The sequence below is a fragment of the Panthera leo genome, chromosome C1 (genome assembly GCF_018350215.1).
Source record: "Panthera leo isolate Ple1 chromosome C1, P.leo_Ple1_pat1.1, whole genome shotgun sequence".
Classification (NCBI taxonomy): domain Eukaryota; kingdom Metazoa; phylum Chordata; class Mammalia; order Carnivora; family Felidae; genus Panthera; species Panthera leo.
Window position 1 is genome coordinate 156,066,557 of NC_056686.1, and position 26,945 is coordinate 156,093,501.

General features: G+C 40.2%; 1 protein-coding gene across 8 annotated transcripts in view; it reads right to left on the reverse strand.

The window, feature by feature from the left end:
- Positions 1-26,945, reverse strand: part of STK39 (serine/threonine kinase 39) — a 316,473-nt gene that overhangs the window by 15,837 nt on the left and 273,691 nt on the right. For all 8 annotated transcript variants that reach the window (XR_006205518.1, XM_042949026.1, XM_042949028.1 and 5 more), the window contains exon 17: positions 5,143-5,207. Coding sequence is in view for 7 of the 8 variants with exons in the window: in XM_042949026.1 (XP_042804960.1) it covers positions 5,143-5,207 (65 nt within the window). In the remaining variant the exon portion in view is untranslated. The remainder of the gene's footprint in view (positions 1-5,142; positions 5,208-26,945) is intronic.

Consider the following 26,945-nt stretch of genomic DNA (forward strand, 5'->3'; position numbering starts at 1 on the left):
CCACAAGGTCAGGATAAAATCTGAGCAGATGAGGAGTTGCTTTTTATGGATGAGCAAAGTGGTCTTGAAATGGAACCTACTTCTGGTGCAGATGCTGTGAAGACTGCTGAAATGCCAACAACGGATTTAGTATATTCCACCTCAAACCTGTGTTCGCTTTGGAACCACTAGAAATTTGAAAATCTACACTGCCATCCCAGAGGTCGTGAATGAATTGGTCTGGGGTGTGGCTTGGGTACTGGGATTTTGAGCTCCCTTGATGATGCAAAAGGTCAGTAGAGTTGGAACCACTGTTCTACCTGAGTGCTTCCCAAAGTGTGAAGCACCGAGTTGGCTCCATGTTTCCTATAAAGCAGAGGTTCTCAAACCTTAGCATCACCTGGAGAGCTTGTTAAAACCGATTCCTGTGCCCCGCCCCCCAGAGACTCTTGATTCATTAGGCCTGGGATATGGCCCTGGAAGGCTACATTTTTATCAAGTTTCCAGATGAAGCAGACACTGCTGGTCTGGGGACCACACCTGGAGAACCAGTGTCTCAGACTGGAGCAGGAGGCTCAGAGAGGCTACCTGGATCTTCTTGAACTGATAGGTTCCCTAAAGATTTTTCTTACCTTACTCCCCTTTCAGTAGGGAGAAAAAGTTAATACTCTTAAGTAGTTTTAAATCTCATTTTGGTCTTTGCTTTACCTGTGCTTCAGGAAATGCTGCCTTCCGTTATGCAGCCTCCAACTACACCTGAGCTGAAAGCCTCGAAAACTAAGGCCCGTTAGTCATTAATTGACAAAATGCCTATGAAAATCACTGTACGTAATGCATGTTATTAAACTTCAGTACGTAAATGCATGCTATTAAATGAGTTCACTTACCCACATGTAAATGTGTACCAACTGGATGTTAATTACATATACTCACAATTTGTATTCTTTAAGGGCAAATTATCTTTCGTATTTTTATTAATGCAATTTCAAAAATTCCACGTCGAAAGCAGCAAGATTCAATTACTTTATAAAACTGCAAAGGAGCAAATTTAAAAATGCCTTAAAAGGCATTTATGGAGACTTGTCTCAAGGCAAGGCTTACGACAATCAACAAAGAGGCAGTACTGAGATGTTAAACTGAAAGCATGTTACACTTGAGCTGAAATGCCCTCTGTGCTTGAACCACTTTGTTAAAAGTGTTACATATGAAAAAGGTTTCTGATCTTCCTGCCTCTGGTCATGCCAACAATGGAAATCTAGCTTCATCTGACTTATAATAAGTGAAGTACAAGATCTCACTGGGCAAGGAAAAAAGTAAATGCTCTTCTTGATATAACCAGTATCTTTGCTCTCTGGGCCATTGTTTTTCTTATGTAAGCAGATATATAAGGACAGACACCTTTTCAAACTTGAGCCATATAATTCTAATAGTGGTGGGAGAGTAGAGAGAAAAGAGATCAGAGACTGAACTATCCACAAAACAGCATGTTTCTCAGCTGTGGCTAAATACTGGAATCACCAGGGGATGCTTTCAAAATGCCCCAAACCCAGGCTGCACCAAAAGTAATCACATTAAAGATATCTGGTGTGGGACACAGGCAGCAGTGATTTTTTTAAAATGCCCCCGCCACCGCCTGAGTAAACCACTGTTCTGTGAGGTAAAGAACCACAGTAGCAAGATACAACGTGTTCTTTAGACGATTTTCAGGCTCCTGACACTCTCCTTTAGAAAGCAAAAAAAGCTTGGAGATAAAAATGATAAACAGCTGAGAGATAAAAGGACCACGAGCAGCAGTAGTTTTTGAGGAAAAGTGCTTCTGAAATCCTTTGATCTTTTATTCTTCAAGGAAATAGCCAAATGGATGAACGAAGGCAAATGCGTTTGAATCTCTGTGGTTTCGCCAGGATGTTAGTGTTCCACAGAAGATTAGGCCAAGAAGCAGTTCAAATTAGCTCTATCAAGTGGCTCTCAAACTGGCTGGCAAGTGGTAACAACAAAGAGACCCCCTCAGGTTTAACTAGGGCTGGATAGAGAGGTAAGTGACAGAAATAGAAGGACGCTCCTGAGTCTGGCTTTATTTAACATCTTTAGCTACCTTTTGGGAAAAAAGCCATTAATTTCCATTTACTGGGAACAGCACATTACTACATTCTCAAGCTATCAGGGGAAGGGAAGACATGTCTGGGTTCTCTTACAAGACTCCTGTGCCAGACAGACCAATGCTACTCAATCTGCTTAAAGCACAGAAGAGAATCCGTCTCAACCGCTGTCAATATGGGGTTCACTTACCCAGAATCACACAGCTGGTTCTTCGACAAAAGTTCATTCTTAGAGGCAGGACCCCCGCAGCCTTGTGACTTTATGGTCATCCAAAAGGAGGAATCCACAAAGAAACAGAAAGCCATAAAACCACAAGGCTGCAGCGTCCTGTCTCTAAGAATCAACTGTTGTTGAAGAGCCTGGGCTGTGATGCGAGACCAGAGTTGAATTTGCAGTGCCTGCAGCTGTATGATCCTGGGTAAGTGAAGACGCTGCACAGAGTCTCGGATTCCTAGAACAGAAAATGAGCCTGATGATATCACCATCTTGTGGGATCGTGAGGACTAAATTAACCGAGGTGAAGTATGTAAAACACTTCACGCACTGTCTAGCAAACAGTGGATGCATAAGAAAGGGATTCTTGTGATTTTTGCAGGCAAGGCCAAGGAATTTTAAGGGACTCTACAAACAGGGCATGAAGCAGAAGTCCCCATCCTAATCATTTTACAGGGATTAAAACAAATGGCAAGGAAAAACCAATGATGGCTAGTTTTTCTAAATGAGGCTGGTATTATTCTGCTGTGTGCCAGCCACTGTGCTAGGCATTGTGGGTCCAAGGCAGAAGCCTCTGGCCACTGGAACCTCTAGACTTCTTAAGAGGTATGAATTCATGGGGGGGAACAGAAGATCATCTAAGCCAGGACTGGACGTCAGAGAAGGCTTCCTGGAGAAAGCAAAAGGCCAGGAGAAAGTTAGAACATGCTGAGGTGTGGGGAGACGACGAAGCAGCCTGGAGAAGTTGGAGGAATGTCTAAGTAAGAGGAGAAAGCACATGCAAAGAGGCCAGCAGATGAAGCCAGGAGCAGATAGGGAATGAGGGGGAGAGAGGTGGGGAGAGTGAGGGCAGACCCAGAAAGGTAGGGCAGGAACCTTAAAGGGAGGTCTGGTCAGGGGTCTGAGTTGTAGTAGAGGGCAGTGGAGAGCCACTCAAGTATTTGGAGCGCTGTGCACTGTAGAAGCACTCTGGCCACAGCCACAGTGTGGTGAATGGAGCCAGAGGCTGCCAAACTGTAGGCAGGAAGATCTGTTTCAGAAGATAAGAGGATCCCACAAGGGTGCTGGAAACGGGGATGAAGAGGACAGAATCATGTGAGAGCATCTGGAGAAGCAATAAATTGATTCAAGTAGGAGATGAGGGGAGTTTTACAAGGTATAGTAGGTGTTTTTGTGTTTTTTTTTTAATATTTATTTTTGGGAGAGTGAAAGCAGGGGAGGGGCAGGGACAGGGGCGGTGTGTGTGTGTGTGTGTGTGTGTGTGTGTGTGTGTGTGTGCGCGCGCGCAGAGGATCCAAAGTGGGCTCTGCCCTGACAGGCTGACAGCAGCAAGCCCCATATGGGGCCTGAACTCACGAACCCGCAAGATCATGACCTGCCCTAAAGTAGGACGCTCAACTGACTGAGCCACCCAGGCGCCCCTATAGTGGCTGTTCTTATCAGACCTTCAGTAATAGGCAAAGGGTGGGGGGTTGCTATTCCTGTTTCATAGGTAAGCAAGTTTAGCTAGTGTGGGGCTAAGCCAGCACAAAAGCTCTAATCTCTTATCTTTGTTTGCATATTCAAAATGAGACCGATCTTCTGGAGGTGGTGTGTTATAACTTCTTTGTTATGGTATAAAAAATGAATAAAGAAACATTAATATTGGCTTGAAATCCTGACACAGGGTACCATTTTCTCCATCAGTACATTCTCATATGAATGAAATATGTTCACAAAGACGTAGGCGGATTAGAATCATAATAGAGGTGACAGAAATGTTGTAAACCAGAAGACGGGTTTTTCAATTTGTTAATTTTACCATTCTGTGTCTGAGTAAACCGTTCTTTTTGTTATCGAAACAAATTTCTTCAGATAAATTCTTTCTGTGAGAATCTTTGTGTTTTGCTTTCATCCCACAGCCTAGCCATATGAAATCAGACGACAGGCAAGACCCAGAAAATTCATTAGCACAGGGCTAACATTTACTGTAACTGATCATTTTCATGTCTTTGGCCGTGTACACTTCCATTAAATTTTCACAAGAAATAAAAAAGACAGATCATCAATACATATTGTGCACAGCAAAGTGTTAGTCATTTATATCTTAAATTGCTTGTGGCATTGTGACTGGCTCTTGATAAGATTCATAATTTTAAAATGAGTCACTTAATGTACTGTTTGCTCAAACTTTCAGGAAAATAGTCACTTTTGACTGTTTGGACTTCTATTTCCGGCCATGGTCACCGTGTCTCTTGGTTTTAGAATGATGCCAGAATGCTCAGGATCTATATCTTTATGGCCACGCCAGTTCTCACATTTCAAGTCTGCTAGAGCAGAAAAACTGCTGGAACACCTCTTCTCTACGAGAATCTATTGCTGTGATTTGAAATGGGGAGTTAAAATGTTAGGTCTTTGTTCACAAGCCTTCAGCGAGTAGTTCTACAATCGCTTCCAATTACCTAAACCATTTCTACAACAATCAGCCTCAATTTTTAAAAGTTAGAACCACTTGGCTTTCACTCTGGGAAAGCTTTATTAACAGTGTTGGTTGGAATGAAGTTTAATTTTGTCTGTATGGTCAAGGTGCCATACAAACTGGAAGCAGAACAGTACAGGCTTCAAGATTTCTCCAGTGACCCCTCTTAAAGATGTACTGGGAAGCAAGCTACACTCATGGAAGAGTAAACTCCTGGTCATGGTCAGAAAATGTTCCCAGATGTTAAACAGGCAAATGACAGATGCAAAAATGGATCCCGAAAGAAAGCAACAATAGCAACAACATTGCAGAGCAGGTTATTAAACTGTTGCTGTTCCTTGCTGGCAGAGCATGGCAAAATATTTACCTTCTTACCAGAACTTTCAACTTACCAACTTAAATGTCAGTGTTTTTAAAGCTTTGGGATCATCTACAATCTTCTGTAAATTAGCAGCCACTGAAAAATACAAACATGGAGAAACATGTCCAAATTATTTACAATAACACTGGATTTTCACATTGATGATTCAGAAAATCTGACTAATCATGCAATAAGCTACAGAATTATTTCTTTCACAGACATTTACAAAGTCCATATAAATAACCAAATTAGTCTCATGCATTTTCTCCAATTTATATCTTCAGTGCATCTGAATTAATCACTACACATTGAGCCCACATTTCACAAAATAAAATGGGAAATTACTTTCTAATGGAAAGCAGAGGTGACAGCAGCTTCCACTCTTTTTTTTTTTTTTTCCACCACTTGGTTTTTCTCAAGGTTCATTACTACAATATTTAGTAGCCAGCAGAGGGCAGCACAAAACAAAGAGGCGAGGTATTACAAAGAAGTGCCTCTCTGAAAGTCCTAGGTCAGTACATTTGAACCTTTCTCCGATAAATTCACTCAATTCTCTGCACCCATTTTTATCAAAGCAACAAAATACAGTGGATAACCTCTATGACTCGGGCATATGTGTTAATGCTTTCAGAGCACAATGATCTGTCAAACCTGTGAAGTGCCACCTGGAACAACACCCAAGTTGGCTGAACAGGGTCAAGCACTAGAGGCTGTCAGTGTGGGGATCAATAGCGAAGATATGTTTTCAGTATTAGCAGGATTCATCAGAGACCCGTCCCATTTTCCATGGTGTCATCATATATTTGATACTCTAGCAGAGAAGTCAGCCTTTCCTGCGTACTCATTCCAGTTTAGGGTACAGAATTATCAAAAGGTAATGATGATGGAAATTTAAAACTCTGCTCTTTCCATATCCAAATCTAAAGTATAAAGTGTTGGGGTGCCTGGGTGGCTCAGTCGGTTAAGCGTCCGACTTCAGCTCGGGTTACGATCTCGCGGTCTGTGAGTTCGAGCCCCGCGTCGGGCTCTGGGTTGATGGCTCAGAGCCTGGAGCCTGCTTCCGATTCTGTGTCTCCCTCTCTCTCTGCCCCTCCCCCATTCATGCTCTGTCTCCGTCTCAAAAATAAATAAAAACATTAAAAAAATTTTTTAAAAATAAAGTATAAAGTGTTGAAAATCAAGTGAGGGCTGCTGGTTAGAGAAAAAGAAATGACTATGGAAGAAATTAAAGAAGGTTCCGTTTATCATTTTTACTTTTCATGTGGAAAGCTATCTGCTGCTCAGTAATTAGGTACCTGAAAGGTTATGTAACTATTTTAAGATTAAAAAAAAAGATAACATATATTTTGAGAAAAGTGTTTCAAGTAGAAAGTCCAACTGGAGAGTAGAAAGAAATCTGCATATTTCATGTTTCTCTAAGGTGGACTAAAAACAACATAGATACATGGATTTTCTGCAGATTACTTAATTTAACTCATCAGCTGCAGAAGAGAAAAAATGAAAATTATATACTCAATATGGCTATTTCTCTTTATAAACCATAATTACAAGCATCATTTTATCGTTTGTTGCCCTTAACACGTCCACTCTGAGCGAACTGCAAAGTTTCATTTATAAGAACTCCCCTCCTTTCACATCTTCTCCTCTTTCTTTTGCCCCCACATGCAAACTTGCACAAGCATCAGGTATATCCTGGGCCACCAACCTCAATGTAGGTATCAGTGCCAAGCATCTTCTGGCCTCCTCAGCGGTTTCCTGAACGTATTTCAGATGCTACAATCATCTAGTAATCCACTCAAGAAACACTGCCTCATGGGGTGAAAAGCTGTGCTGTGAAACACCGTCCACCAAAGCCAGTATTTATGATGTCAAGGCATTCTGACTGCAAATTACAGCAGCTGAGCACAGCCACCGTTTTCTTAAAACATAAAAGTGTTCTAATAGCCCCTCTGATTTGGGCTGATTTCATGAGTGGCCATAAAGTCTTCATATGAATTTCAGTCGTTTCATTAGAGGCCCTGAGTTAATGTGGATGATTTACTACCCTGTTCTGGGTCATCTATTTCCAGTCTGCTCTGTAGTGTTCTGCCAGAAACAGCGCTCTGTCCTCCACTAATTCACAGCCCTGTCTCTGGCGTGCACGCCCATGTGCTGGGGCCCATCTCCCAGGAACATGGCTAAGCAAGTTGTAGAGTAGAGGGCAAAGCTGAAATGCTAGCATCTTAAACAATCATCCCAGAAGCCATGCTCCCCAATTGTGAACCCTATGCCTCGGGGACATTAGAAATTCAAATTCTGTCTTCAACTCAAAGCAAAAATAGCAAAACTGGCCACTTACCTGATTACTTATCCCACCTGCTAGGCTTATTTTCAATTTAGTTGATTCTAATTTGTTGTAAAGTGCTATAAAATACTTTCATTTAACTGACATCACATAAAATTCAAGGTGATGCTAATTTCTCTTCCACTAGCAATGCTCATTAAAAAGATGGGTGTCACTGTTTTCTCCCTTCTCCTGACTGTGCACCTGGATTTCAAAAATAAAAATGTTCCTTACCTGGAATGTGAGCTCAGAAGGAAGGGTTGGACAGGGCTGGTTAACTTTATAGCTTCTCAGGTATGTGCTGACATTATTGAACTTCGTGTTTTAAGGTGCTTTAGATTTCTTCAAAATATGGGGCTTCTGAACCCTGCCTACTCACTGGCCATCAACTTCTCTCCAATCCTTCTTGGCTTTCCCCAATAGAACCCATTCCCCTAGTTTCTGATGCAGACTGTGTTCTCTCCCTTGAGCAGACCCCTGCCCACCTCCTCATCCCTTCTCTTCAGTCACAAGTGCTCTGTTTCTTGACCACAGAGGACACAGAACACACTCACTGAGGTACCAGGGATTGTGGCCCTCTTGTCCTACCACTGCGGCTATAAGGTACCTTTGTGGGAGCCATCTATTTCTTGGCTATTTTTGTGTCTCTCTGTCATACTTTAGGCTTGAAGAAGGGCTACAAATTGTATGTGCTCTTTTTGAATAACATTTGGCCTAAGGTACGGTAGGTATTGTGCTTTATGAAACTGTAATAATATCATTAACAACCACATGAAAAAGATGTTGATGTTCAGTACCTCCCTGAATCCAAAAGAGAAAGAAATAAGATTGTCCTGGGGGTAATCCATCAGAAGTAAGGCAGCAGAGCCGACACTTACTTGGCAAACTAAGGCAAGCATTTTCCAGACCCTGTTTTCTCTATAAACTCCTTGTACTACTCAAATTCTCCACATTTTGACAGTTAGAAAAGTAATAGTTACATAATGACTATTTACAGTCTGTGTTTGCATTACAGGTGATTAGTGGAAACATACACTTTTCTCCCCAGGTACCAGTGTATTTCACAACAATCTCCTATAGTACTGATGTTCCAGCGGCCATGAGTTAATTTATCTAATTTGAGCTATTCCCAAACAAAAGCTGTGGAGAAAAGCACTCCAATGAACACCAAGTCTGAGGCACTCCCCTAGGAGGAAATTCTGAGAGAAGACAAAAGCGCAGACTTGGGTTACCTGATGTCACAATACTGTCTGATCCAAAGACACATCCTGAACATCTGCTTTGTACCCTGTGTTGCTGCAGAAAGGCAGCATCAGATTGCAAAGCAAGAAAGAGACACAGATGCCAAAAGAGAATGCAAGCTTCTAAGTAAGAAGGAAAGGAAATGATAGGAGGGTGAGGATCTTATGGATACTGCTGTTAACGCTAATGTGAAATTACAGCTAATTAACTATTATGTTTGGGACAAAATACAAGAGATTCACCCTACTATTTTCCCTAACTCTCTGGGCTCTTACCTTAAGGACACGAGTGTAGCACAGTGTATAAGTACACGCTTTCTCCAGCCAGAGTGTGTGGGTTCAAATCCTGCTTCCTGCTTAGAGCCACATGGCTCTATGAACTTGGGCAAGTTTACTTTAGCCTCTTTGTGCTGGAGTCCACACATCTGTAAAATGTGGATATTAATAGTCCCTGTCTGATAAGGTTCTTCTGGGGATTGAGTTAATATACATACAGTGTTTAGTGCTTGACGGATTGCAAGTACATGACAAATATTAGCTTACTATCTCTACCCTGGACAAATGCATATTTTAACTGGTTTCCTTGCTTTCAATCTTAACCCATGAGCCCTCTTACACTCACCAGAGTTACTTGGAGAATCTAAGTCGTAAATTGGAATGCGTTACCTCCTTAGGTAATACTGCTTAATCGTACATGTCAACTTCAGGATTAAGTCCAAGTTTTTAATTCGGTCTGTGAGACCCTCCACGGTGTGGCCCAACCTACCTCTTCAGTTCATATTCTGCCTTGTCCTACCTTAGATTTTCCCAGGTAGGGCTCCATAACCGCCCCCTCCTCTAGGTATCTACCACTACTCTCATCATTATGCTAAAACAATCCATTATAAATCTCGTTTCCCCAGTGGATTCATATTTTTTGATAACCCAGACAAAATCTTATTCACCTCGGCAAAAGGTTTATCTTTGAAATATACCCACATTTAGAGAGACTAATGACTTCTTACCACCTCCACTGCCGCTACCCAAGTACAGCTGCCACTGTCTCTTGTCTAGACTCATACAATAGCCTCGAATCTCTGTTTCCATCCTCGCCCCTCAATGGCTCAGCCTCTACCCAGCAGTCAGATGAGCCTTCTCCAACAGTTTTGCCTTTTGTTTCAGATTGTTTACTTCTTTTCATTTACTACCTCCAACCCATTCCATCTATAAGGAACCGGCAAAATTGGCTATTTTTCATTGTTTTTCAAGAGATGAGAGTAGGTCACTCCACAGGTAAGCCACCCAGACTGGCACAGGTGGTCGCCCCAACAAGGAAATCTACAATGGTAAGTAGAGGACAGACATGATGAGCATCAGTGTGGCCTCACGACTATCTGCAGCAACGAGGACTAAGTCATACCACTAACCTCCCCTCTTACAGCTCTCCCCAGGAAAAGAAACCAACCCGGAGGAACTATTCCCAGGTGGATCCCAGCAATATAAGCAGTGGACTACAGTGAATACTTGGTGTGCAGCCCAAATCTTCTCTTTAGGAATGAGGCTAATGTTCTCCCATCTGCTGGGATAATTGTTGGCTGATGACTCTTACTTTGTCCTTCTTTGGGAATTCCCCTTGGAAACCTTAAGACTAAAATCCATGGACAAATATGGTACAACCACCTTAGAAGAAATTTCTATGTTTAAATTTATAAACAAAAGAGAAACACAAAATAAAAAGATGTAAAATATGATATCAAATATGTGAAATGTGGAGAGGAGAGGGTTAAAGAATGAGTTCAAAATTAAGCAGCCATCAGCTTAATGTAGACTGTTATATTCAGAAGATGTTATATATTAACCAAATGGGAACCACAAATCAAAAATAAAGTTAGAGATATGCCAAAAAAAAAAAATGAAGTGCAAGGAATCCAAGTATATCACTAAAGAAAACCAGCAAACCATGAAGCAGAGAAAAAGATAAAAGGATCAGAGAAAAACTAAAAAACAACCACAAAATGAGTAACAAAATAGCAATAAATATATATTTATCAAAATTACTTTGAATATAAATGGACTAATGTTCCAACAGAATGAAATAGGGTGACAGAATGGATAAATAAACAAGACTCATCTATATGCTGCCTAGAAGAGACTCAATTCAGACCTAAAGACACCTAGAGATTGAAAGTGAGGTGATACAGAAACATTTATCATGCAAATGGATGTCAAAAAAAGCCAGAGTAGCAATACTTATATTGGACAAAATAGACTTTAAAACCAAGTCTGTAAAAAGAGACAAAGAAGGATGCTATATAATAAACGTGACAATCCAACAAGAGGATATAACAATGTAAATATGAATGCACCCAACATGAGAACACCAAAATACATAAAACAGTTAATAACAAACATAAAGGAATTAATTGATAGCAATACAATAACAGTAGGGAACTTCTAATACCCCACTTACATCAATGGACAGATCATCCAAACAGAAAATCAGTAAGGACACAGTGGCTTTGAATGACACACTGGACCATGTGGATTTAACAGATATATTCAGAACATCCCACCCTAATCAGCAGAATACACTTTCTTCTCAAATGCACATAAAACATTCTCCAGAACAGATCACATATTAGGCCAAAAAACAAGTCTCAACAAATTAAAAAATACTGAAGTCATACCATGTATCTTTTCTGACCTTAACACTATGAAACTAGAAATAAACCACATGCAACAATCTGGAAAGATCACAAACAAATGGAGGTTAAATAACATTAACCGTCAATGAGGTCATGATGCTATTAAACCATCAATGAGTCAACCAAGAAATCAAGGAAGAAATCAAAAAGCATATGGAAACAAATGAAAATGGTCTAAAACCTTTGGGATGCAGCCAAAACAGTTCTAAGAGGGAAGTTTATAGCAATACAGCCTACTTCAGGAAGAAGCAAGAAAAACCACAAATGAACCACCTAACCTGATAGACAGAGGGGAAGGTGGTGGCGTAGGAGGACACTGGGCTCACTGCGTCCTGCTGATCACTTAGATTTCACCCACACCTGCCTAAATAACCCAGAAAACCGCCAGAAGACTAGCAGAACAGACTCTCCAGAGCCAAGTGTGTAGACAAGAGGCCCACGGAAGAGGGCAGGAAGGGTGGAGAGGCGGTATGTGCTACAGGGACAGGCGGGAGGGAGCCAGGGCAGCAGAGGGGTAGCCCGACCAGCAAGGCAGAGCCCCTTGCAAAAGCTGAGGGGCCGGACACCGTGTGTTCTGACAGCCAGCGGGACTTAACATCTGGAATGTTATAAGGCAACAGCTCTGCTCTCAGAGCGGGGAGGGCGAGAGGACACTGAGACGAAGAGTTGTTGAGCCCCAGAAGACAGAGCTCAGCTCGGAGGGAGAACAAAGGCGCTGGCAAGTGCCATCTCCCTCTCCCATCCCCAGCCGAAATTCCAAAGGGAACCAGTTCCCTTCACCGAACTTGCTTGCACCGCACAAACGCCCAACAATGTGTTTCTGTGTATCCATCCCTGTGACGGGTCTGCAGGGCCTCCCTCCTGGTGCTGCAGGGCCCCTCCCGCAGGGGACTGCCTCTGGCAAAGCGAGCTAAGCCTTCCCCTCCTACCCCTGTGCACCTTGCGGATCCACCCCAGCTAATTGGCCAGATCCCATCGAAGCAGCACCACAAGCCTGGCAGTCTCCAAGTAGCCCAGACAGGGCCCAAACCACTCCACAGTGAGTCCTGCCCCTGGGAGAGGGGAAGACAAGGTACACATCAGTCTGACTGTGGCCCCAGCAGTGGTCTGGGGACAGACATCGGGTCTGACTGCGGCCCTGCCCACCAACACAAGTTACTCCAGACAGCACAGGGGAAGTGCCCTGCAGTTCTGTGCCACTCCAGGGACTATCCAAAATGATGGAACGGAAGAATTCTCCTCAGAAGAAACTCCAGGAAGTAGTGACAGCTAATGAACTGATCAAAAATGATTTAAGCAATATAATGGAACAAGAATTTAGAATAGTATTCATAAAATTAATCACTGGGATTGAAAAAAGCATAGAAGACAGCAGAGAATCTATTGCTACAGAGATCAAGGGACTAAGAAATGGTCATGAGGAGCTAAAAATGCTGTAAATGAGGTGCAAAATAAAATGGAGATGGCCATAGCACGGATTGAAGAGGCAGAGGAGAGAATCAGTGAATTAGAAGATAAAATTATAGAAAAAGAGGAAGCTGTGAAAAAGAGAGATAAAAAAAAAAATCCAGGAGTATGAGGGGAGAATTAGAGAACTAAGTGATGCAATCAAATGGAACAATATCCGTATCATAAGAATTCCAGAAGAAGAAGAGAGAGAGAAAGGGGCTGAAGGTGTACTTGAACAAATCATAGCTGAGAACTTCCCTGATCTGGGGAAGAAAAAAGGCATTGAAATCCAAGAGGCACAGAGAACTCCCTTCAGACGTAACCTGAATTGATATTCTGCATGACATATCATAGTGAAACTGGCAAAAAACAAGGATAAAGAGAAAATTCTGAAAGCAGCAAGGCATAAACAGGCTCTAACTTACAAAGGGAGACTCATAGGAGTAGTGGCAGACCTATCTACTGAAACTTGGCAGGCCAGAAAGGAATGGCAGGAAATCTTCAATGTGACAAACAGAAAAAATATGGAGCCGAGAATCCTTTATCCAGCAAATCTGTCATTCAGAATATAAGGATAAAATTTTCCCAAACAAACAAAAACTGAAGGAATTCATCACCACTAAGCCAGCCCTACAAGAGATCCTAAGGGGGGATTCTATGAGTGAAATTTTGCAAGGACCACAAAGTACCAGAGACCTTACTACAAGGTAAACCCATATCTTTCAATAATAACACTGAATGTAAATGGACTAAATGCTCCAACCAAAAGACATAGGGTATCAGAATGGATAAAAAAACAAGACCCATCTATTTGCTGTCTACAAGAGACTCATTTTAGACCTGAGGACACCTTCAGATTGAAAGTGAGGGGATGGAGAACTATCTATCATGCTACCGGAAGTCAAAAGAAAGCTGGAGTAGCCATACTTATATCAGACAAACTAGACTTTAAATTAAAGGCTGTAACAAGAGATGAAGAAGGGCATTATATAATAATTACAGGGTCTATCCACCAGGAAGAGCTAACAATTATAAATGTCTATGCGCCGAATACAGGAGCCCCCAGATATATAAAACAATTAATCACAAACAAAAGCAACCTTACTGATAAGAATGTGGTAATTGCAGGGGACTTTAACACTCCACTTACAGAAATGGATAGATCATCTAGACACACGGTCAATAAAGAAACAAGGGCCCTGAATGATACATTGGATCAGATGGACTTGACAGATGTATTTAGAACTCTGCATCCCAAAGCAACAGAATATACTTTCTTCTCGAGTGCACATGGAACATTCTCCAAGACAGATCACATACTGGGTCACAAAACAGCCCTTAATAAGTATACAAGAATTGAGAGCATACCATGCACACTTTCAGACCACAATGCTATGAAGCTTGAAATCAACCACAGGAAAAAATCTAGAAAACCTCCAAAAGCATGGAATGGAGGTTAAAGAACACCCTACTAAAGAATGAGTGGGTCAACCAGGCAATTAGAGAAGAAATTAAAAAATACATGGAAACAAATGAAAATGAAAATACAACAATCCAAATGCTCTGAGATGCAGCGAAGGCAGTCCTGAGAGGAAAATACATTGCAATCCACACCTATCTCAAGAAACAAGAAAAGTCCCAAATACAAAATCTAACAGCACACCTAAAGGAAATAGAAGCAGAACAGCAAAGACACCCCAAACCCAGCAGAAGAAGAGATATAATAAAGATCAGAGCAGAAATAAACAATATAGAATCTAAAAAAACTGTAGAGCAGATCAACGAAACCAAGAGTTGGTTTTTTGAAAAAATAAACAAAATTGATAAACCTCTAGCCAGGCTTCTCAAAAAGAAAAGGGAGATGACTCAAATAGGTAAAATCATGAATGAAAACGGAATTATTACAACCAATCCCTCAGAGATACAAACAATTATCAGGGAATACTATGAAAAATTATATGCCAACAAACTGGACAATCTGGAAGAAATGGACAAATTCCTAAGCACTCACACACTTCCAAAACTCAATCAGGAGGAAATAGAAAGCTTGAACAGACCCATACCAGCAAAGAAATTGAATCCGTTATCAAAAATCTCCCAACAAATAAGAGTCCAGGACCAGATGGCTTCCCTGGGGAATTCTACCAGACATTTAAAGCAGAGATAATACCTATCCTTCTCAAGCTATTCCAAGAAATAGAAAGGAAAACTTCCAGACTCATTCTATGAAGCCAGCATTACTTTGATTCCTAAACCAGAGACCCAGCAAAAAAAGAGATCTACAGGCCAATATCCCTGATGAATATGGATGCAAAAATTCTCAATAAGATACTAGCAAATTGAATTCAACAGCATATAAAAAGAATTATTCACCATGATCAAGTGGGATTCATTCCTGGGATGCAGGGCTGGTTCAACATTCATTCGCAAATCAATGTGATATATCACATTAATAAAAGAAAAGATAAGAACCATATGATCCTGTCAATCGATGCAGAAAAAGCATTTGACAAAATTCAGCACCCTTTCTTAATAAAAACCCTCGAAAAAGTCGGGATAGAAGGAACATACTTAAACATCATAGAAGCCATTTATTAAAAGCCCACAGCTAATATCATCCTTAATGGGGAAAAACTGAGAGCTGTCCCCCTGAGATCAGGAACATGACAGGGGTGTCCACTCTCACCGCTGTTGTTTAACATAGTGTTGGAAGTGCTAACATCAGCAATCAGACAACAAAAGGAAATGAAAGGCATCAAAATTGGCAAAGATGAAGTCAAGCTTTCATTCTTTGCAGACGACATGATATTTTATACATGGAAAACCTGACAGACTCCAGCAAAAGTCTACTAGAACTGATACGTGAATTCAGCAAAGTCGCAGGATACAAAATCAATGTACAGAAATCAGTTGCATTCTTATACACTAATAATGAAGCAACAGAAAGACAAATAAAGAAACTGATCCCATTCACAATTGCACCAAGAAGCATAAAATACCTAGGAAGAAACCTAACCAAGGATGTAAAAGATCTTTATGCTGAAAACTATAGAAAGCTTATGAAGGAAATTGAAGAAGATACTAAGAAATGGAAAAACATTCCATGCTCATGGACTAGAAGAAAAAATATTGTCAAAATGTTAATACTACCCAAAGCAATCTACACATTCAGTGCAATCCCAATCAAAATTGCACCAGCATTCTTCTCGAAGCTAGAACAAGCAATCCTAAAATTTGTATGGAACCACAAAAGACCCCGAATAGCCAAAGTGATATTGAAGAAGACCAAAGCAGGAGGCCATCACAATCCCAGACTTTAGCCTCTATTACAAAGCTGTAATCATCAAGACAGCATGGTACTGGCACAAAAACAGACACATAGACCAATGGAATAGAATAGAGACTCCAGAATTGGACCCACAAAAGTATGGCCAACTAATCTTTAACAAAGCAGGAAAGAATATCCAATGGAAAAAAGACAGTCTCTTTAACAAATGGTGCTGGGAGAATGGGACAGCAACATGCAGAACAATGAAAGTAGACCACTTTCCTACACCATTCACAAAAATAAACTGAAAAATGGATAAAGGACCTGAATGTGAGACAGGAAACCATCAAAACCCTAGAGGAGAAAGCAGGAAAAAACCTCTCTGACCTCAGTCGCAGACATTTCTTACTTGACACATCTCCAAAGACAAGGGAATTAAAAGCAAAAATGCACTACTGGGACCTGATGAAGATAAAAAGCTTCTGCACTGCACAGGAAACAATCAACAAAACTAAAAGGCAACCAACAGAATGGGAAAAGATATTTGCAAATGACATATCGGACAAAGGGCTAGTATCCAAAATCTATAAAGAACTCACCAAACTCCACACCTGAAAAACAAATAATCCAGTGAAGAAATGAGCAGAAAACATGAATAGACACTTCTCTAAAGAAGTCATCCAGATGGCCAACAGGCACATGAAAAGATGCTCAACATCACTCCTCATCAGGGAAATACAAATCAAAACCACACTGAGATACCACCTCATGCCAGTCAGAGTGGCTAAAATGAACAAATCAGGAGACTATAGATGCTGCAAAGGATGTGGAGAAACGGGAACCCTCTTGCACTCTTGGTGGGAAAGCAAACTGGTGCAGCCACTCTGGAAAACAGTGTGGAGGTTCCTCAAAAAATTAAAAATAGATCTACCCTATGACCCAGCAAGAGCACTGCTAGGAATTTACCCCAGGGATACAGGAGTACTGATGTGTAGGGGCACTCGTACCCCAATGTTTATAGCAGCACTTTCAACAATAGCCAAATCATGGGAAGTGCCTAAATGTCCATCAACTGATAAATGGATAAAGAAATTGTGGTTTATATACACAATTGAATACTACTTGGCAATGAGAAAGAATTAAGTATGGCCTTTTGCTGCAACATGGATGGAACTGGAGAATGTTATGCTAAGTGAAATAAGTCATACAGAGAAAGACAGATACCATATATTTTCACTCTTATGTGGATCCTGAGAAACTTAACAGAAGACCATGGGGGAGTGGAAGGAAAAAAAAAAGGTTAGAGAGGAAGAGAGCCAAACCATAAGAGACTCTTAAAAACTGTGAATAAACTGAGGGTTAATGAGAGGTAGGAGGGAGGGGAAGGTGGGTGATGCGCAGTGAGGAGGCCATCTGTTGGGATGAGCACTGGGTGTTGTATGCAAACCAATTTAACAATAAATTTATTGTCAATTTGACAACAGATTTAATATAAAAAAACAAACAAACGACCTAACCTTATACCTAACGGTGCAAGAAAAAGAACAACAAACAAAACTTAAAACTAGCAGAAGGAAGGAAATAATAGAAAAAAAACACAAATAAATGATATAGAAACAGCAACAACAAAAACAAAACAAAAACAAAAACAATAGAACAGATTGACGAAATCAGGAGCTGATTCTTTGAAAACATCAACGAGATTGATAAACTGCTAGACTGAGTCATCAAAAAAACAATAAGAGAGAGTGAGAGAAAGGATTCAAATAAACAAAACCACTAATGAAAAAGGAGAAATAATAATACCACAGAAATACAAACAATTGTAAGACAACATTATGAAAAAGTATATGCCCACAAATTGGACAACCTACTAGAAATGGATAAATTCCTAGAAACATATAAACTACGAAAAATAAAGCAGGAAGAAACAAAAAATTGAACAGACTGATTACCAGCAGTGAGATTAAATCAGCAATCAAAAACCTCCCAATAAACCAAAGTCCAGGATGAGACAACTTCACAAGTGAATTCTACCAAAAATTTAAAGAAGACTTAATACTTTTTCTTCTCAAACTATTCCAAAAAATAGAAGGAAGCTTCCAAATTCATTCTACAAATTCAATATCACCCTGATACCAAAACGAGATAAAGATACCACAAAAGAAGAGAATTACAGGCCAATAACTCTCATGAACATCAATGCAAAAATCCTCAACAAAATACTAGCAAACCAAATCCAACAATTAAAAAAAAAACAACAAAAACAAACATTCATCATGATCAAATGCAATTTATCCTCAAGATGGAAGAGTGGCTCAATATTCACACATCAGTCAACATGATACATCATGTCAATAAGAGAGGATAAAAACTGTATGACCATTTCAATAGACAAAGAAAAAGCATTTGACCAAAGTACATCATTCATTCATGATAATCGTTTTCAGCAAAGTAGGTTTAGAGGGAATATACCTCAACATAATAAAGGCCATACATGAAAGACCCACAGCAAAATTTATCCTCGATGGGGGAAAAACTGAGAGCATTACCCCTAAGGTCAGGAACAAGAGAAGGACCCCACTCTCACCACTTTTATTCAACACAGTGCTGGAATTCCTAACCACAGCAATCAGACAAGAAGAAGAAATAAAAGGTACCCAACCTGGTAAGGAAGAAGGAAAACTTCCACTATTTGCAGATGACAGGATACTATGTATAGAAAACCCAAAAGACTCCCCAAAAAACTGCAGAACTGATAAATGAATTTAGTGAAATCACTGGACACAAAATCAATGTGCAGAAATCTGTTGCATTTCTATACACTAACAATGAAGCAGCAGAAAGAGGAATTCGAAAAAAATCCCATTTACAGCCGCACCAAAAATAGTAAGATGCCTAGGAATAAACCTAACAAAAGAGGTAAAAGACCTGTACTCTGAAAACTATAATACACTGATGAAATAAATTGAATATGACACAAAGAAATGGAGAGATATTCCATGCATTCATGGACTGGACTGGAAGTAAATATTGTTAAAATGTCTATCCTACGCAAAGCAATGTACAGATTTAATGCAATCCCTATCAAAACATCAACAGCATTTTTCACAGAATGAGAACAAAAAAAAACCTAAAATTTATATGGGACCACAAAAGACCCCGAATAGCCAAAAACACTTTTTCAAAAGAAAAGCCAAGCTGGAGGTATCACAGTTCCAGACTTCAAGTTATATTATAAAGCTGTAGTAATAAAAACAGTATGGTCCTGGCACAAAAATAGATATGTAGATTAATGAACAGAGCACCCAGAAATAAACCCACAATTATATGGTCAATTAATCTCCGACAAAGCAGGAAAGAATATCCACTGGGAAAAAGACAGTCTCTTCAACAAATGGTGTTGAAAAAACTGGTCAGCTACATGCTGGACCACTTTCTGAAAAATAGATTAAAGATTGGGGAGCCTGGGAGGCTCAGTTGGCTAAGCATCTGACTTCAGTTCAGGTCATGATCTCATGGTTTGTGATTTGGAGCCCCACATTGGGCTTCCAGATGTCAGTGTAAACGCCACTTTGGTTCCTCTGTCTCCCTTTCTCTCTGCCCCTTCCCCACTCACGAGCACGCATGCACACGCTCTCTCGCTCAAAAGTAATAAACATTTTTTAAAAAATGGACGAAAGATCTAAATGGGAGATCTGAGACCATAAAAATCCTAGAAGATGACACAAGCAGTAATATTTCTGATATTGGCTTTAACATTTTTCTAGATATGTCTCCTAAAGCAAGAGAAATAAAAGCAAAAATAAACTACTGGGACTATGTCAAAATAAAAAGGTTTTGCATAGTGAAGGAAACAACAAAACTAAAAGGCAACCTACTGAATGGGAGAAAGTATTTGCAAATGATATATCTGATAAAGGCTTGGTATCCAAAATATATAAAGAACTTATACAACTCAACACCCAAAACCCAAATAACCAAATGAAAAATGGGCAGAAGACATTGAACAGACATTTCTCCAAAGAAGACATCCAGGAGGCCAAAAGACAAATGAAAAGATGTTCATCATCACTCATCATCAGGGAAATGCAAATCAAAACCACAATAAGATATTACCTCACACCTGTCAGGATGACTAAAATCAAAAACACAAGAAACAGTAGGTGTTGGCAAGGATGTGGAGAAATGGGAACCCTCTTGCACTGCTGGTGGGAATGCCAACTGGTGCAGCCACTGTGGAAACCAGTATGGAGGGTCCTTATAAAGTTAAAAATAGAACTACCCTATGATTCTAGTAATCACCCTACTAGGTATTTACCCAAAGAATACAAAAACATTAATTCAAAGGAATACATGCACCCCGATGTTTATGGCAACATTATGTACAATGCAAGCAGCCCAAGCATCCATTGATTAATGAATGGATAAAGAAGCTGTGGTATACATATACAATAGAATATTCCTCAGCCATAAAAAGAATGAAATCTTGCCATTTGCAACAACATGGATGGCGCTACAGAATAAATGCTAAGTGAAATTAGAGAAAGACAAATGCATATGCTTTCATTCATATGTGGGATTTAAGAACAAAACAAATAAGCATAGGAAAAAATAGAGAGAGAGACAAACCAAGAAAAAGACTCTTATCTATAGAGAACAAACTGATGGTTGGTTACCAGAGGGGAAGTGGGGGTGGGTGGGAGGGATGAAACAGGTGATGGGGATTAAGGAGTGACTTGTGATGAGCACCAGGTGTTGAATGGAAGTGTTGAATCACTATAGTGTACACCTGAAACGAATATAACTATGTTAACTATACTAGAATTAAAGTAATCAGACACTGGCCATTCTGACATATTAAAAAAGAAAGTGCAAACGATAAATACAATATTAGAGGAAAAGGGGAAATCGAGTATATTATATACCATTTCCCTGTATTTCACCAAGCTAGATTAGTTAGATGGTGAGAAAAAGCAGTAGTTAGAAGAGATTTTAGGAATGTTACAGATACCATAAGCAAGCAGCCTCTGAGACAAAAATTTCAAAAAGACTTGAGTATTAGCATTATTTGTATCTAAAAAGAATGATGGGAAATAAAAAAACAATAAATTCACTTGCCATTCTCCTTATGGCTCAGGGAAATTCCAGTCCTTTAGTATTATCTTGGCATAATGAGAAAATCTGAAACAGTTTGGAATGGCTAAACTGACAGGTATTGAATCTGTCCTTTAAAATATAATCATAGGGGTGCCTGGGTGGCTCGGGTGGTTGAGCGTCCAACTCTGGGTTTCAGCTCGGGTCATGATCTCACGGTTCCTGGGTTCCAGTCCTGTGTCCCACTCCACACTGACAGCACGGAGCCTGTTTGGGATTCTCTCTCTGCCCCTCCCTCCTCCCACATTCTGTCTCTCTCTCTCAAAATAAATAACCTTAAAAGAATAAAACATAATCATAAAATTAATATGTTGGTCCTGAATTTCCTGTACTGTGTTTAAGGTAGATTTGTATGAACTGGACCACAGTGTGGTAATGGAAGGGTCCAATAATCATTATGTTACGATTGCTCATTTTGAAAGCAGTGAAGTGGTATAAACAATGAAACTGTAGCTTTATTTAGCTGGTGGAGATGGCATACCAGTATGTTTAGAGCTTAACTCCTCTTTAGCATGAAGATGAAGAAAGTAAAAAACTAAAAATACTGTGTGAAGAATGGCTCAACTTGAAAGTCAGGCTTGCCAAGCATATCCAACGTTCACCTGAGATGAAGGTAAGAATTTATTTGCTTTGGAAAAACAAAGAGGATTACTGCTTTGGGACACACAGCTGTTAAAACGTGCTTGGGTCCTTCAAAAGTAGGTGACTTAACCTGAAGTTTTTAGTCTTGAAACCCTCTAACTCGGAGGTAAAAGTTTGTACGCACATTTCCTGGGAGAGAGTGTGTGGCTATCACCAGATACTGAATGGGGTCCTGTCCTGGATAACCTTAAATTGCTGTCCCAAATGCTTACTAACATCTCATATTAATGTAAGCAACTTAGAGGTGGGCCTTTATTTTTATAACAGACTTACTGAAGTTCAACTGCCATATAATAAACTGTATATATTTAAAGCATACACTTTAGTAAGTTCTTTAAGTTTATTTACTCATCTTTTATGAGAGAGAGTGTGTGTACGTGAGCAGGGGAGGAATAAAGAGAGAAGGGGAGAGAGAGAGTATCCTAAGTGATGCGGGGCTCAAACTCAGGAACCATGAGATCATGACCTGAGCGGAAACCAATAGACGCTTAACTAAGTCACGCTGACATCCCCAATGTGGTAAGTTCTGATGCACGTATACACCAATGAAACCATTACCACAAACAATATAATGAGCATATCCCAAATATGCAAACATTTTGTCAGATCCTCTGTAATTCCCTCCACCTTCCCCTCTCCACTGCTCTCTTCCACTCTATCCAGGAAACCACTGATTTGTTTGTCACTATAACTTACATTTTCTAAAATTTTATACAAATGGAGACATATGGTGTATACTTATCTCGTTTGACTTTTTTTTGATATACCATAATTCATTCCTTTTTAAAGTAAAAAAGGAATATTCTCTTGTATGGATATACCATAGTTTGTTTACATATTCTTCTCTTGATAGACATCTGGGTTGTTTCCAGGTTTTGTTGTTACAAATAAAGCAGTTATCAGCATTCATGTATAAATCTTTATATAGACACGCATTGTCCTTCCACTTGGGTAGATACCTAGGAATAGAATGGCTGGCTCTTTTAAGAAATTACTGAAATGTTTTCTATGGCAAGTGTATCATTTTTACATTCCTACAAGCAGTGTGAGGGGGTTCCAGTTTCTCACACACTTGCCAACACTTGATTGTAATTTTAATTTACATTTCCTTGTGTCCTTCCAGGTGCCTATTTTGTGTAGTCTTTTTTAAAGTCACTTTCTAATAATTAAGGGTTTCTATAAATGCAGGTGTGATTTTTCTCTGTTAAGCAGAAGGCTTTTTCTAAAAAGAACAAAAAATCTTTGCTAAGGAACTACAGGTATTTCTTCATCCAAGGTGTAAGCTTTTCAGATCTCCTGGTTCATCTAGTAAATGATAAAAAAAACACAACTATAGACGTCTCAGCTACAGCTTGAACAACATCAGTCTACCTCTTGGAAGCTTCCTATCTATAGAGTTCAGAAACCTCAGCCCTACTAGAGATTTTTAAATGTGTAGATCATAAGTTTGAGTAGAATTAAAGAAGAGAAGGAAATGATCATATCATGGAAGGCAGACAAGGTAAGACACGGGAAATCCACCCAACTTTGATTTTTAGACGTAAAAAGAAAAACCTGTCCAGGTCTTCACCATTTACAAGAGGTCTTATTTAATTATGCTAGATGTCTAGATTCCAAGAGAGAAGTCTCACACCCACCAGCACACTCTAAAAAATATTAACAAGACTCTGCGTATATAAGGTAAGACATACTCTGGAATTTTAATGAAAATCTCTCAAACATGGTTGAAAGAAGACTTCCGTGCAGCACGTACTACAAAGGGAGACAACAGGACAGCTGTTATCCATTGTATGTGGAAGATTAAAAACAACGTGTGTCTTCTTCAATGCCTATCCTCACTTGATTGAAAACAAAAACACTTACAGAAATAAGCTTTAACCTGTCTTTACGACTTTGTCAAATCATTAAAATTCTAGAAAAGTTCTAATCAGTCAGAGGAAATATACCAAAGGGAAATGAAACAATTCACATAATCAACTTGTTCTTATTATCACTTTTGCTTCATCTTGATTTTTTTTATGTTTATTTTTGAGAGAGAGAGAGAGAGAGGGAGGGAGGGAAGGAGGGAGGGAAGGAGGGAGGGAGGGAAGGAGGGAGAAGGAGCACGAGCAGGGGAGGGGCAGAGAGAAAGGGAGACACAGAATCGGAAGCAGGCTCCAGGCTCTGAGCTGTCAGCACAGAGCCCGACGCGGGGCTAGAACTCACAGACCGTGAGATCATGACCTGAGCTGAAGTCGGACACTTAACCGACTGAGCCACCCATGTGTCCCTATTTTGATTTGTTTATAACCAGGTTTTCCAATAGTCACTTATTAATCAAACACACACAACTTGAAATTTAGCCTGGTGGCTTCTGGGCTGGGAAAAGCTTTGGAAAAGTTAAAATTAATGAGATAGTAAACACACCGATAAGAGGAATGCTACTTAAATTATGGGCCAATGCAGCCAACTGAGGCAGAGCCATCTGGCATAAGCACAAACTGGGAGAAACGTGAAGACTCCTAGCCTGGCATGCGGTGGCCTGCCTTCCAGACACACAGGTTTCTCACACATGTGGCCAGCCTGCACACAGGAAGAGAGCTGGGCTTCCGTTTACGTGATGTGCACCGCCCCAGAGGAGGACATCTATTTTATCTTCATTTCTTGAGTTATTTTCTTCTTTGTGGTATATATCCAAGGCATTGGAAGTAAGGGTTTAGTAGCCCGTGAGAGGTACAGACCAAGGTAGAACAATTCACTTCTTTAATAATAAGAAATCAAATCTATTCAAGGGTTGACTGGGACCTCACTCTAGTTTAGGACTCTGCTGAAAGAATAAAGGACCTGCAATCTAATGCTATTTATAATACATAAAATAAACTTTGGAAAATCACCTTCCCTGTGCCTCAGACCAGTGAAATTCAAAGTAGTCAGCTGCCAAAATGTTTACCAGTCCACATGAGGTATGGAGTGTGCACCAGAACGTAAATTAATCACTGCTTCCTTCATTGATAAAGTCGTGTTATCCCCATTCCCCAAGCCCCTCAAGAAAAAATGATAGTTGAACTTCACAATGTGGTTAATATTGGTTGATATCGTGGCACAAGCCAGTACATGGATCACACTGAATAGGACTATTCTGGACTGTTCCCAAAATAATACTAACCTGTCCCTTCCTTCCTCCACCATTCTTGATAAGATTGGTTTGGCTCAAGTCTAAGAAAACTGGTGTTGCACAGTATCTCCAACCACAGGTAAGATATTTAAATGGCACTTTCTGCAGAAACTTCACAATCAATGGCAGAATAAAAGATGACTAGTAGGAATGTGGAAAAGAGCTTATGAAAGAAAATTAAATACAGAACTTCATAAAGAAGCTTCTTGTCAAAGTGTCATATTCAATTTAACATTTGTTCTGTGTTTTTAATTTTTAACAAATCATTGTTAATTGTTGCATGAAAATAAGCTGGCATGAGTTTAGCAGACTTTGTACCTGCAGCTTTGATCTTATCTAGTAAATGTGAGACATTAATTACATTGAACAAAGGCCTCACTTTCATGCACAATTAAATCTGAAAGACCATCTCCATAATCCTCACCCTTATCCCCCTGCCCAATTCCCCTTTCCCAATGCAAGGTAACTACACCTCTCTTAGAATGACAGCATGTGGAGCTTGCTGATAACATAAAGGGAGTGGCTAGGGACAGCTCACTGCTCTGATAATGGTGGCAGTAGGAGGAAGAGTCAATCCGATGCCCCTGTCAGAACTCTGAGGCACCAGCTAGTTGTGCTAAGGTCCACTGGGCAGCCTGTAAAATGCAGAAAAAGCACAGCTGGTAGAGTCATTATAAAATCAGAGGTTAGGGACCATGAAATATGTGCAGAAATTAAAGGCTGACATAGACCAAAGAGAGGACAGTTTGAAATTCCTATTATACTGGTTCTGAGATGTGTTGATGGGATCAGTCTACAACTATGTATTTTTTTTTTAATTTTTTTTTTATGTTTATTGATTTTTGAGACAGAGAGAGACAGAGCATGAACAGGGGTGGGTCAGAGAGAGAGAGGGAGACACAGAATATGAAACAGGCTCCAGGCTCTGAGCTGTCAGCACAGAGCCTGATGCGGGGCTCGAACCCACGAACTGCGAGATCATGACCTGAGCCGAAGTCGGACACTCAACTGACTGAGCCACCCAGGCACCCCTACAACTATGTATTTTCTTATTTCGCAATCTTTTGTAAATTTTGCGTTAAACTATTTTGACACCAAAATGAGCTTTTAAAAAGTACATGTTTAATAAAAAATGAGGTCCTGATTTTCATTTTCCATAAAGCCACGGAACCTATGCACAGCATCTGTCAAAGTTTACCACCTGTCCAGGGGCTGTAGTTAGGTCACTGACTCCCAAGAATGCCCAGAGACACAAGTTGCCTGACAAAGCATAAGAACCTCTGTCAAGAGCTAGCAGTTACTTTTCAAAGGCTGTTTCCAGAAGGAAATGACTTGCCAGGCACAAATGCAGGAGGTATGTTTACATATCACCCTTTCAGGGATAGTTTTCATCTTACACTCTCAAAAATGTCCTGGTTTACATGATAAACCAAGTAGGTATGGTCATCCTACTTCCCAAGCATCTAGACTGAGGCTCCTGGAAAACAGACCCCCCCAGCCTGTCACTTCCAGATTCCCAGCCAGTACCCAACACTGAGCCTAGCACTCAGTAGGTGCTAAATAATTAACAAAGGAGAGATCTCCAAGTACCTGGTTAACAGGACTAGGAAGTAGTTTTTCAGAAGTTGATATTTACCCCCCAACAAAGATGAGAAAAACTAGAGCTGATTGGAGCAATGTAAGGCTTGTCTTTTCAGACCTCTGGCTTCCATTTTATGTTACCCACCCCATGCCAGAGATGTAACCTCCTCGACCTTGATAAATGCTTGAAAAACTCCTCCCCCTCCCCAACTGACCAAGGTAGCAGAAAGACAGAGACAAGGTCTTTTAGCTCACTGTTGTACACCCAATACCCAGGACAGGGCGTGGCTCACAGAAGGTACACATAAATAATTATAGAACACATGAATGAGAAT